A 14280-nucleotide genomic window follows, 5' to 3' on the forward strand; every position below is an offset into this window, starting at 1 on the left:
CGTGGTGGTTTCCTCCCCCTCCCGAGGCCTACCTGCCCCTCCTGAAACAAAGGCGCACCTCAGCGCGCCGAGCTGCCAGGGCACAGCGGCTTTGGACGCCACTGGAGGGTAGGAGAGCTCGCCCTGACATATTCTGGGCCCTTTTAGCTTGTTTTAAGCCTTTCCCAAAACAGCCATTTATGTCAGGGGCCGACAGTAATTAAAGTGATCAGGCCGCACAACAGAAATCTCAAAGCAGTCTGTCAGCGTTCGCTGACATGAGAAAACATACCAAACACAACAAGATAAGCTATTAAGAGTAAAGAGGATTAGCAATGTCATTTTCACATTTTTCTGCTGCTGATTAACATGACATCATTAGGATCACGACTGTCTCTCAAATAAGGCATACACGTTATAAGTAAAGGACATTGTCAGGTTTGTAGGCCCAAAGTTTGACCTACCTTTCATTTTCTTAAATCTGTTTGCAAAGTCCATGTAATTCTTTAAATGTGTTGTTCTTTTTTCAAAACAAATGCTTCAATTCTTTTTTCTGAAAAATACATCAATGCCAAAAAGCACAACACTTATCAGTAACCCTATAATGACAAACCAATAGTACATGAAATGGAGGACAGCAGCCTTGGGAAGGGGACTTCACATTTTCATGTTTCTGAGGATCCTCACAAGTGCAAGGATTAAATAAGCAGGAAAACTCCCTTGACAATGTCCTTTTCAAAGATTTTTCCCTACAAAACTTCCCTTATGCACAGTAAAAACATCAAAGGGATTTCGGTTTTTAAACAAAATGCGAACTGCTGAAAAATCTGATCTATATTTACAAAAACAAGACCCTAAAATGACAGGTTGGACATTCAACTAATTTACAATCTTGCACACGTAACACGAGACTAATCCCCTCTGGCATTTACCTTCGCTTTATATTCTTACCTAGGCTGTAAATGTAGTCAGAGCTGTCACTTATTTACCAGAAGTCCTCCAAAAAAATACCATGTTTTTTAAAAATAAATGTTAATATTAATTCCATAAAGAACAAGTTGTCAAAACAAACAAAAAATATCCCTCTCAGAACATGAACACAGAAGCTGTTATGAATTATATTTGCCAAAATGCACTATTAAAATTCCCAGAAACGCCATACTTAAAAAGCATATGTTATGGCTCCTGACACGTAATGCATTTTTAAATTTTGGACTTTGTTTTGGTAGGCTCGTTCCTGTGTGTGCCGTGACCTCAGGTGACATTTAGATTCGAGGTAGAACAAAACTAAAAAGCAATCAAGTAGAAATAAACTTTGAAATGAAATGCAGGTGCACGGATCAGTGAAATAGATGCGAGAGGGGAGGGGGAAAAAAAAGAGTGCTTACCAGCATGTAAATATGCTGAATATGCAAAACAAATGTCCCGATTCCACCAGAATCAGATCCAGCATCTTTTGGCATTGCCTTCAGCAAAAGCAGGTTGTCATCTCCCATGACTTGGGATGTGGGATTAAGACTTTGGGTATGGGGTAAATAAGGAACAGCACCAACAAGCAGAGCATACAAAAAAGTGGTAGCTAGCCTTGCAAGCCTCAATTTCTTAATAGATGACTTTTCGTCTTTTCTCATTAAAGGTTTCTAACTATGCTTCTTAAGATTGTGGGAACCTGCTGTAAATCTTACTGAAATTAATGGGAACAATCCCAAGCTGATTTTCAAAGGAATACAATTTGGACTTTGTAGTATACATGTAAGAGAAAACTAAGCATTAGCTTCACTTAAAGCACATGCGCAGTCTCTGCTTAAGTCTACAGGGCTTGGAAGTAAATGCTAAGCACCCTGAAAAAGCACAGATGATGAATATTATGGCACTCTGTGCTTTTTTATTTACCTAAACCCAGTAAAAACAAGCCATCTTCCTTCTTTTCTTTTTAATTTGCAAGAGACCAAGAAAAATAGAAGTGGTTTCCGGTGCTGTGCTGACCCAATGATGTGCACAGCAGTCACACCCACGTATATCCTCTTGCTAATTGCAAAGACTGAAATACACCCAGCCGCTCTCCGGGACACTCGCTGCTCTTTCCCTTACACAAAATACATAAGCAACAGCACTGCTATCTCTAATTACCACCCTCGTCCACAGACTTCCACGGTAGAGACTTATGAATGCATCACATCATTATTTTACCACTTGTGAGGAATCAGCATGGGTATCCCAAGAAGATTTCTACAGCATCCAGTACAAAGCCCTAAGCAGAGAGTATTTCCATGCCACCAGCTTATTTGATCTTCCCTTTTAATATTATCTGAAGAAAATAAGCCAGTAATTTCTGTTTATAAAATGTCACATTTCCCTGCTGTTCCTGGAACCTGGAATCATGATTTCTCATTACTCCTCCACAGTGACACAAAAAAATAAATGTGTCATTCTCAGATATTAGGCTGATAACTATGTGGATGAGCATTTCTGTTGTGTCTTTTTTATTAGTGTTCCCTAACCTGTCTTTATTAAACATCTAGTAATTCTACTCTTATTTGTCGGATACCTGGCAGCATGTACATGAAATCCTAAATGCTTGTCAGGGTACATATACAGATGTCCCACATGACAGATTTTGAAAGCCAGTGATCAGAAATAAAGTTCTGTTAAGGGGAAATAAAATCATCTGGCATCACTTTCTACTAATTACACATGTACTTCAAACATCCAGGTGAAAACTGGAAGTATTGCACATCTGTCAAAAAATTACTCAATGTATTCAGGAGCAGGCTGTAATGATATGCCTAATCTTCACCAATACTTTTCAAAAGAGGAACAAAACCAATATGAATCACACCTATTTAATGTCAAATGAACAAGCAATAATAACATAATGAGTTGCTGTAAAATGTTTTAATTGTCTAACAAGGTTTAAAAAGCAAAAGCAAATGACAATATTCAGTAACTACTACATCAAGTACTAAAATAAGAAAGCACAAGTGTCAGCAATAAAACACACAGAAGAAAGAACATCGCAGAAGCCCCATTTTCAAGTAACAGATGCATGAAAGCAAGCCCCAGAGAAAGGCAAAAACATTTTAAAGGACAGTTGAAAGGTCTGCTTCGAGTATTTTTAGCTGCAGTAAGTAACAAGAAAAGGAAGAAGGACGGGAAAAAAAAAAATCAGCGACGGTGGAACTGCCCTGAGTACACTCCCATCAGTCCCAGCTTCAGAGAGCTCCTGGCTACGGCTGCCAAATTTGTTCCTGTAACTCCAGTTTTGAGATGGCTGCGAAGTGCCCCTGCCCACAGGCTGTGCCTGAGGCCAAAGCTATTTGGGAACCAGCAGAAGCCCCCTATGACATGCACAAGGTGGGAATCGGCACACTCCAGCCCTCACTTTTGCCCACACCAAGTTCCAGGCATCGATTTCCCCTTACTGGCGAGGCCAAATCCCCAAAATAGAGAAGCGAATGCATGAATCAAGCCTGCACTGGAGGCATCCCCGCAGCGCACCTGGGCACAGAGCTGCTGCCACCTTGGAGCGGCCACCAAAGAGGCTGGGGGGAGCAGCCACCCACCCTCACACACCCAAGCTTTTAGTTTAAAATACAATGGAACTTACATTTCAGCCCATAAACTTTATAGGTTGGTGGGTGTGACTTGAAAAAAAAAAAAAAAAAAAAAAAAAGGCAAGAGAACTCCTGCTGACAGGAACTGGAAAAACAATCTGCTTCAACTATTGTAATAGGAGCAGCATGATTAACTCCCCGAGCCATTCCAGTAACAATACGGACCATGCCAAGACTTACTGAAACACTTTCCACAGAAGGACGCAGTCCTGGAGATTTTGAGGACAATGCATCGGATACAGAGCACAAGCCCGGAGGGGCTGGCACAACGGGGCCGCATGGCCACGCGGAGCGCGATCCATCAGCAGCCCTTAGCCTAGCTCCTTCACCCATGTGTTCAATATAAAGGGAGCAATGCTTTTATTTCTTACTTTGTCATCTTATCAGGATCAGCATCGTGGCCGTGAATTGCATAAAAGCTGAGCAGCCACATAACGTTAATTTACAACGTAATACACTCAAGGAGCTGCTCTTGATTCGCCTGTAAAATATTATGTATTTGAACTAGGAAGAAATAAAGACGACTTTTCTCCCCCTCTCCTCCTAAAATGTTGCTCTTACAGTAAGCTGTATTATTACAGCAGGTTTGGATTTGTTTTAAACCACCACCTGAGCTGTAAGTATGCTTGGGGAAAAAAAATACCATCTACTAGCGCTATCAATACAGCCGCTTTTGGAGCATTAATTTCACATGATGTTTGAATGGTGCTGCCAATAATGTACTACAAAATATGACAGACTATATTCAGAAGTTATAATGGCGACTCTTTGTGCTTTTCTCTTATTTTAGATGTTGCACAGGATGCTGTCTCCGAGAAAGAAACCCAATAACCCAAGCAAAGCCAACATCAAAGGCTTCCTTTATTCCGATCCCAAACACTGTAAGCAATTTCTCTAACAGCACACCTGTACTTTGACCAAGAACGTTAAACTATTACCCGGGGCACTCCTTATTTTCCTTATCAAAAAGGATGAAGATAAGCAAGTGTGGGGCCTTGGATAATCAAATTAGTTTCACAAGGTTTAATTTTTTGAGATCAGCGCAACACATTCCACTGATACTAAAAATAACAGTACTGAAGTATTCTGCCTCTGGAGCACAGTTCTCCATTTACTTTGTAAGGTTTTTTTATTTGTATTGTTAGGAAAGCATCTAATGCTCTTCACTTTCAGCTGAAAATCATGGTGCTATTATTGTTAGCTATCTCAGAGTGACAAAAATACTACAATTCTCTTGGGTAGGGATACAAAGAGGGGAGGGGAGCTAGGAACTTTCCTTAAGATTTACAGCTAAAATTCTCAAAAGCCTGTGCTATACATACGTACATATATTTAAGACCAGTGTAATTAAAAAGGGGGAATTCAACACAGTATTATGGTTTCTGGTAAATGAGGCTAACACGCTCTTTCCTCAGTTACACTGCCTTGTGTTTTCCTGAAAGCCAAAGCAACCCTGACAAACACTCAACCAGTGCAAAGGGCTCCTTAAAGCTCTTCTTAATTTCTCCCCCTTTTTGGTTCCTCCCACAGCCACTGACCTCTGCCATTCTCCATCAATATTAAGCAAATGGCTGATGAGGACTGCAAGCTGGAGAGCCCTTCTATCGTTAAAATGGGAAAAGGAGAAAGTCTACAGCATGATGAAACCAAAGTCTTGCACCTACCTCCCATCCAGGGTACGCGGGACCCTAACCCATTATAACCAAACCGACCTTTAATACAGAGGATTTTCTAAAAAAGATGTTCATTTTGAAGGTAAGCAAACAGGATGTATGAAAATGACAAGCTCCCTGAGAACGGGCCAGTAACAACAGCCAAAGTGCCAAATAAAACAGGCAGTTTAAGGCAAAGGCTGGGTTTATATTATCGTGTTACATTTAATCATAATATAATAAAAGCACATGATGTAAGAGAGCTGTTCTACTGAGCTTTTCTTCAAGTAGATTTTGAGTTTCAATTACAAAGGCTTTGGTCCCAATATCACAGTTAAAGCTGTACTGAAAAACACAGCTAAAACTGGGACTTATTCCCATGACTTGATGAGACAAGCAAAATATTTCTTCCCACACATACCACATACTAAAGGGGTTTATAGAAGGTTTTTGAACGCTTTAAGTTATTTCCACTGATCTGGTGAGAAGTCAGAAGTGTTTAAAAATGACCCGTATTTGCATTTTTTCACTAGGCTTTATAACATTTATTTTAGTCTCTGTAGTTTAACCATTTTCAACTTGAAAAGGGTTCATTCACAGGCATAAAAATGCTTTGTCTGCAGATAAAGGCTTCAAATTATCAATTTTTCAGGGCACAAATCATGTCCCATCTCTCTAAATTGCATAAAGCCTTAATCAGTGCTAAAACAGCGGCTCCAAGAAAGTGTTATAAAAGGAATTATCGATTTTATTAAGAGTCACAAGATCTTAAGGCATAAGGGTACCCTTCGTTCGTCACACAGGCAAGATTTCTAAACAGGTCATCCTTCCTACCGTGCATTCTTGGTGTGATCCAGCACTGTATTTTGGAACTCAGTTCACAATTACCTTTCCTAGCAAACAGCGTCAAGATGTCAGTTTGCAGTTTTATTCTTGCCTTCTCCATCTATGCCTGATCTTAAAAAAATCAACTTGTGATAGCGCCCGTGTCCCCCAGCCTGCAGGCAGAGACATTTAGGAAGCCTGCCCACGGCGCACATGTGCGTCACCCAAATGTCATCTCCCCCTCTCACTCCGACAGCCTCAGAGTTGTGCAGCACGGCAGTTTGTGAGAAATGGACAGTTACCGAAAGGGACCACAGCGACTTCCTTTCAAAACAAAAGAGAGAGTGACAACAGATCGAGAAGCGAGCTAAGTGGAGACTAGACCAATGTATTAGACTCGAGGAAGAATTTCCAAAATCAGGCAGCCTGTTCTGTGCCATTTCTATGTACTCTGAAAGCAAAAACAGGAGGAACGTCAGCAGCAGGACTAACAGTGCCGTGCTGGACAGCTTGCATGGGCATCACGTTTCTAAAAGCACTCCGGCACAGGAAATGCTCAAATCACTTTGAATTTTATCATCCAAAGACAAAGGATCACCAACTTCACGCAAATACCTAAGTCTATTTTGAAACTGCTTCTGGTGCTTGAAAAATGAACGCAGCAGAGATGCTGGAAATCAAAGTCTAACTGCTTCCTGCTGCCTGTAATTCCTGAAAAAAACAGAAGGAAATTATAACTTTTTGCTTGCCAGCTGCAAAATAGTTATCTGATAACCCCAGAAATCAAGAGCTTGAAACTATTTTCTAAAATGTGGCTAGAAAACACAAATCCTTGTTCCTGAGACTGAGAAACAACAGCAGAACAGGCAGGTCTTCGCAAGAGACCAATTTTTCCTTATTTTCTGGATGTAAAGCAAACCAAATTAGAGCAGGTGTATCACTGCAAAAGTACCAAAATGAGAAGTTACTACTTCTGCTCCCTATCTTTGGTTACTGCCACTTTTTATTTTTGTTTTTATTTGTGTTTATTAGGTACTTTGATAGCATACTTGCTATTTCACCAGAGTGAATTCAGAGGAAATTTCAGCTCTCATGGTATTTTCCTCAGAGACTTTATTCCAAAAGATCAATCTTTTCTTTCCTTCTGTCCCTTCTGGGTCAGGACTGTCATCCCGGTTAGGAAGAAGGGAAATGAGTGCTGAGAATAGCAGATGAAATCTGGAAAATAACTTGCAGTGAAAAGCCAACATCCACAGGCACCCCGGACAAGGATCATTTATCAGGTCTGAACTTCACAGCACATAAAATATATGGTAGCTACAAGGGGTGGACGAGCTGGTGCTGCTCAGAGAGCTAAATGCTTTAAGAGGCAACTCCACCTGTATGCACTTGCAATTAGTTTTTGGAAAAATAATTAATTAGCATCATTATTTCTTACACAGGTTACATCACCTTAATATCTTGTAAAATGTGTCCCTCTGGAGCTTTTCTGAGCTGCTACTCCGAGTAAGAGTACCAATGCCATTCGGGCTTCCTAGAAGTATTTTCATCAGGAATTTGCTTGCCAACAACTCCTGAATGTTAGTGACTGTGAAATTACCTGGCATGCAAGTTGCAACATAGCAACTTGTTAACAAAATGCCATGAAACCCCCTTACTGCATTATTCCCTCGCAGACAACCGACTTTGGGGTAGGCATCGTACAAAGTTAGAAGACAAGGATCTCCCAGCAGCCAAATGGCTCGTACGATGAATGGAAATACTGAAAACTGCACAGCTAATGAAAGACAAAGTCATTTTTCCCTCAAAGAATACAAACCTTTTTCCGGTTACAGTTTGACACCTATGTTTTGACACCTTTCTTTCCATACTTGTTCTGTAAGTATTTCCCCAAACGCTTAGATAAAATACTCAAATTAAGCCGGCCTATTTATTTTTTAATGCCTGTTAATCAAACAAGAGCTGTGGTAACAACTTATGTCAGAAATGCTTAAGGGACAACACAGTTGGTAGTTTAATTCTCTGGGAGGTCTGTGAAACACCCACAGAAGCCTATGGGAGTGTTCCCCAGCAGAAGGGGAACTGATTTCAATGAGGACAGCATCCAACCTGTCCATAAACAAACACAAGACAAACCTTCTCTTCCCACTGTTGTATAAAGCTGGGATCAAGCGACAGCAAGCGTACTCGATGTACTAGCTCTGTCCTGAAATCTGGGGGCATCTAACCCCAAACCGCACAACCGGCAGCTGCTACGTGAGCTTACGTCTTCTGTCGGGCAGAACCAAGAGCTGGGAGAGCTGCAGGAGAACAACCAAGGACAAAGGAACAAGGACAGCCGCTTGGACAAACAACTGAGAACACAGAAAGAAGCTAAGCCGAGTACTGAAAAAAATGAGTTGCAGAGAGAAAATAGGTGATCAGTCAAAACCAGAAGAAAAAAAAAAAAAAAGTATTTCTGCATGGCAATTAAGCCAATGAATAGCATATTTTTTCCCCACCATGGTTCTCTCTGCTGCCTTTCCCAGATCAGGAGTGCCATCAGGCTCTTCAGGGGAGGATGGGAACCAAAAAAGAGCAGTTTACAACAGCCGGGGAAGAAGGACATCCTGTCTCCAGTCACTCTGACAAGTACACCGAGATGCTGAGAGGGTGGGACACGTTTATTTTTTGCTCTTAACAAGATCTATTTGTTTATCAGAGAGAATGGAGTAGAAGGGGGGTGGGAAAGCGGGGAGAGAAATGGGTTTATTCTGTGCCTGTGATGAGATGCTGTCACACAGGAAGCGGCACAGCCTAACTTCTTTCACAGCTGCATCGGGGTTAGTGAAAATCTCATCTGTAAACTGCCAAGAGCGAGACAGAAAGCCCTCACCTCCTGTACTGAAGTCTTTCTGTAAAGAAAACAGTATGCGAAACAGTTAAGAGCATTATCGATTGAATTTGTTTGTTCTGCGTGCTCCCTATGAAACAGTTACCGAAACAAAGTGTTGGAAGTCTGGAACAGGATGAAGAAGTAAGAGCCAAAGTAAATTAATTCAAATCTTATTTTTATTCCACATATCCAATCTGTATAAGCTCTTCAGACAACGGTCTTAGCCATTAGAAATTAAAATGAGGTTCAACCTGATCCTAAAGAAGTTGAAAGCTACTACCCTGAGAGCAGACAATCTGCACCTGCTTATAATATGTCTTAAATGAGGTATTTAGTTACCTATACTTAAAATAGTACCTAATCCGACAGTTTCAGATTTCTGTAAATGTGAACACACGCCGATAGTCCAGCTATTCTTCATTATGAAGACGTGTGATGGTGCAACTTGTTTTTCCCCAAGCAGCAGGCACTGAAGCCTCCCGTCACCACTGCAGCTGTGAGCAGACAAGAGCCTACAAATTCACTTCTGCCCATACCGAGGTATTCCAGAAACCGCAAACCCCACTAACTCATGTCACAGAACAGCAAAAAGTATTCCTTCATTTTCTTCACTACTGATCAAAGCAAACCGCTAACTTCTCTTCAAGCGAAACTCAGCAAACCCCTCTAAGAAAACAGGGCTCTTCAGAAATCAAAAGAGGAAGAGTAATGAAAGTAAGGTTCATGAAAAAAAAAGACTTTGAGTTTGTGAAAAGTGTTATAGGCTTTCTGGTTTTAAAGTAAGATTTGGTGTTAGTCTTTGCTTCACTGTACTGTCAAGCTATCTATATAGAAATTATTTTTATACCAAGTATTGCCGTGTTAATATGGTATACGTGAAGCAGCAGAGTACTTTGTTTTTTTCCACTTTAAAAAAAGTACATTTTTCCCCTTAAGACAGAAAGAAAGATAATTTATGTTGCGTCGGAAAGCATGCAAGTATTAATGATGGGGAATGATGAAGAACATAAATGGTTTCCATTTTCACATTCAAAAACAAGTACCTGCAAATTAATGCTAAAAGCAACTGGCCTATAAAGCAGCCATGTTTCCATGCCAACTGATCACAGAAATACATATAATTCAACAAAAAAAAAATGAATAACCTACAAAACAAGAAAATAAAAAGAAAGCAGAAGTGCTGGAAATCAAGATCCTGACCATACCCAACTATTTTACAAGAATAGCAAGGAACACAACAAAGGATGCAATTTAAGACATGAATGGTATACAGCTAATGGCACTTCATCATTACAATACTTCTAAAAGCTGTCATTCTCTAGTCAACAAGAAAAACAGGATACAGAACACCTCTATTAAGAAGGAGGGAACACTCGCACAATAGTAGCAATTCTTACGGAGGTTTCACAGTTGGTAGACATGAAAGCGCAAGTTACTATTCAGTGCACATCTTTCATTAGGATTTTATTTTTTGTCTTCGTCTAAGGTCTCGCTTTTTGTTCCCTATTCACACCGAGTTGCACTGGGGTTCTGCAATCAGGCAGCAGAGCTGCTTGCAGGGTAAGGCAGCCCGCTGCTCGAGGGTTAGCTGCAAAACCGAGGGCACTGGGAACGGGCAGATACTCATCTGCACCCCAGCCGCTCACACACTGATGTGAACACACATATCTGACGTAATTAATACGTTTTAGGTGTATGGAGGAGTTTGGCTTCTGAGATGATAAAAGGATGCTACCACTTTGTGCTACAGCAAAAAAAAAAAAAAGTTTGAAGTTTGTGCTGAAAATTAGGGAACACGTAGTCCACACATACATATACGTGTGTTTGTGGAATAACCAGGCTTACTTTATGCAAGAAGGCAAGGAAATGTTAAATAGAAAAGAATGCTATATATCTAAATATAGCCAGTTCCAAGATACTGGCATTTATGTCCAATAAAACCAGCAGTTCAAGTATTTGTTCTTTACAACGTAGAGAGAAAAATAATCTCCTGCTAACAGGTCCATAAAACCTGTGCTCTAAATGAATACAAATTGAAGACAGGACAATAGATTTCTGTTTCCTAATACGCCTGTATTTTAACCAAGTAAGCAACAGTGCTTTTCTTCCTACTTAGTTTCTGAAGACATATTAAGAGGCATTAGAGGTTTAAAACTGATGAAAAATTGTGGTCACAGATCTGAGAGTTGGAAATCCCACCATGAATATATCTTAGTGCACTTGTATTGTACTGTTTTGCTGTATTTTGAATAAGAGAACAGAAGGTTACAAGTGCTCATACTGATCCCAGTGATTCCATAATTATGTGACCGTACAGACGACACGACAACGGGTCTACACACTGCATGGAAAAATGGAAAATCTACATATAATGAACTTTACAGTCATTTACTAGCTTCAGTGAACATAGGGACCTTGGGGACATCAGTGAATGAAGGGGAATAATTACATGGCCTTGTCGCAACCTATCCAGAAAGCACAGAAGATCGAGTTTCACCAGTGACTTTCTTCTTTTGTCAATTCAGAACTCAGCAGAAACGGAACTTTTAGATGTGACACTCACTTGCTACCCTTTTAAACAAGCATCAATAATAAAAAACCTTCAATTTTCTAGGAAAATAGCCTTTCAAAGGCAAAAAGGCATTCTTGTAGAAAAGGATCAAGCTGAAAAGATCTTAAATTACTAAGATGATTTCTAATAAGAACAACGTTTATACGACAGCCCAAGAAAGCTATAGACATTTAGCAGCTCCAAAATTCTCCACGTTTCTGATTCCCTTTCCCCAAACTGTCCCTAGATGGCCACAGCTAACCCACCCTGCCTAACTACAGTTTTTGCAGTAGCTCAAAAATAATCATTCAGCTGGGTGGAAAGGCCGCTATTCCTGCACAGCTCTTCAGGAGTACGCTATTACTTTGAGGCACTGCTATTTAGGAATCAAAAAGAAAATTGCACAAATACTTAAAGCATTGAATATTCTTAGTAGATCAAACTACGTATGCAAAGTTACGCACTTTGCAGTATTTTTTGCAGTACATAAACTGCTTAGCGACTCTGGAAGTTCAAAGATGTGAATTCTGACAAGCAAAAAATGTATTTATAAAATCTGATGAGGCTTTAAGATTATAAAAGTTACCAACGCTCGAAGCAGTAGCAGTGACTGCAAGCTGGGAGCCAGCCAGAGCTGCCAGCTGCACGCCCAGCTCCTCGCCAGTTCCTTCTCAAGGACCAGGGGTGCCCAAAGCTGAGCAAGAGGAAAGGGCAGATCTGCTTCTCAGCCACTGTCAGAAAGACACCACTGCTGTACAGGCGCCTCTCTACTGAGCTTCTGAAAGCTTCTGAAAGTTAGTTTTGTACTCACTGCCTCGTTTCACTACCACGTATGAGGTCATCTCTGGATTACGCTGATTTTTCATACAGCGCTGCCTCGGGCAATATCCCAAATGGTAACAGAACAGGACGCCACAGAGCCACGGCATGACCGAGGCTGGCAGGGGCCTCTGGGGCCTTCTGCTCCGAGCCCTGCCCCAGCAGGGCCACACCGAGCAGGGGGCCCTGCCCCACGTCCAGGCAGCTCCTGGAGATCCCCAAGAAGCCCCCCCAAGGCTGTGCCAGGCTCTGCGTTTAGGGACATTGGTGGGACCCCCCCCCAATCTCCTTTCCCCAGCCCTCGGCCTCTCCTCACAGCAGAGGCGCCCCAGGCCCTGCAGCAGCTCGGGGGCCTCCGCCGGGCTCTCCTCAGCAGCTCCCTGTTAAATAACATATTACTTAAATATAAACAGGAAAACAATAATGACATGAAATCGTCAACAAAGCAACAACCGCGAGGGCAAACGGCAAGGCTTCCACGCTCAGCAATAGCCGTGCCACAGCCTTGGCTGGCCCAGTGTTTATCCTGCAAGAACGCTGCCCTGAACTTGCCCATTAGCCCACAGAGAAAAAAAAAAAAAAAGGTATTGTGGGAATGTTAACTTTCACCTGGCTGCCTTCCAGCTGCTGGCAGGAAAAAAAAAAACTCCCTTTTTTCAAATTTTAGCCAACTGAAGGATACTCCGCATTTTTCACATTTCCCAATGACTCCCAGCTATGTATAAACACAGGCATTGAACGAAATCCATGTAAAATGGGTGCAAAAACGCGACCGGCTACCCTGCGGAAGAATGAATTGAGGGGTCTCCCGTCCAAACCAAACAGTCAGACTCGTATTTCACAAAGCACGACAGCTTTCAAAAAAGCCAGCGCATTTCTAGAATAGCAGAAATGTTTGCCATGCCCGTAAGAGCACTTACTGGACGAGGCGAGCAGGAACTGGAACAGAGCTGTGCTGATCCCAGCAGCACGGAGCCGTGATGCAGACCTGAATGAAGTGACGGTGATGCTGTTTGAGTGACAAAGATGCTGTTTGAAGCCAGTATTCTGTCGTGTAATTAATGAGGGGGCTGCTTATCTCATTTCTGGATGGGTCCCCGTGACAGAAACCGCAGCACAGCGAAGAGCCTGGCACAGCAACAGGGCAGGCTGGGGGAAGACCCCAAAACACGACTTGCGAAAATCCCCTTTCTGTGTCAAACAGCAGGCAGTTCTCTCGCTCTTTTCCATCTGGCACTTCAAGGAGCTGTCTTTACTCAGCAGTCGTCTTGAAGTTTTTAATAGTCACACAACGTGCAAACTCCAACTGAAAGAAATTATCCCTTACTTCTTCTCTTCCAAAGTTCAACTGTTAAGTAAAAATAGCTCGCAGTCATGTCTCTGCTCCAAACCTTCGTATCCCTGCAGGGTCGGGAGTACTGGGTGCTAGCACAAGTGTTTCAGGGCACAGCATAGCTGCAGCCTCAGCACTCAGCAGTGTTTTGCTGCTTTCTTTGCATGCGTGTCCTGTCAAGCTAATTGGCAAAATACAGCTTCCCAATTCAAATATAGATGATGGTTTGGGTACGGGGCTTTTTTGTTTGTTTGGTTGGTTTTCTTTATTTGAAGAGAAAGAGCTTTCGTAGTGGAAAGTACATTTTTAATTTGAAAAAGCGAGGCTTTCAATCACAGCAGCTTGTTTTGTACGGAGCTGTGTTCTGTCAAGCCACGGGCTGTCTCTTCCTACATGTATGTGCATTTACTTCAACTCAGGCCACAACTGAAAACACACTGCTTCACCTCCCAAACCCTTTACCTGTAAGTAAGCAAAACACAACATCTACCAAGCACCGACTCAGAGCAGCATTAAGAAGAGAATCGTACTCGAATTTGGTGTTTTCACCAGATCCCAGAGTGCTTTCACAAGTAAGGTCACCAGTTATCTGCATGTAATGCACAGCAGGCCACTCACAAGTGAGAGAAGAG

General features: G+C 41.8%; 1 protein-coding gene across 9 annotated transcripts in view; it reads right to left on the bottom strand.

Moving 5' to 3' along the window:
• The window catches only part of CTBP1 (C-terminal binding protein 1), a 227346-nt gene that overhangs the window by 42214 nt on the left and 170852 nt on the right, over window positions 1-14280 (bottom strand). The window contains exon 2 of one of the 9 annotated variants that reach the window (XM_068679655.1): window positions 444-532. The exons of 7 other annotated variants lie outside the window; for them this stretch is intronic. In XM_068679655.1, the coding sequence (XP_068535756.1) occupies window positions 444-477 (34 nt within the window). In that variant the 5' untranslated portion in view covers window positions 478-532. Of the gene's footprint in view, window positions 1-443; window positions 533-14280 lie in introns of those variants that run through there. One more of the 9 variants, XM_068679658.1, reaches the window with a different exon arrangement.

The sequence above is a fragment of the Anas acuta genome, chromosome 4 (genome assembly GCF_963932015.1).
Source record: "Anas acuta chromosome 4, bAnaAcu1.1, whole genome shotgun sequence".
Classification (NCBI taxonomy): Eukaryota; Metazoa; Chordata; class Aves; order Anseriformes; family Anatidae; genus Anas; species Anas acuta.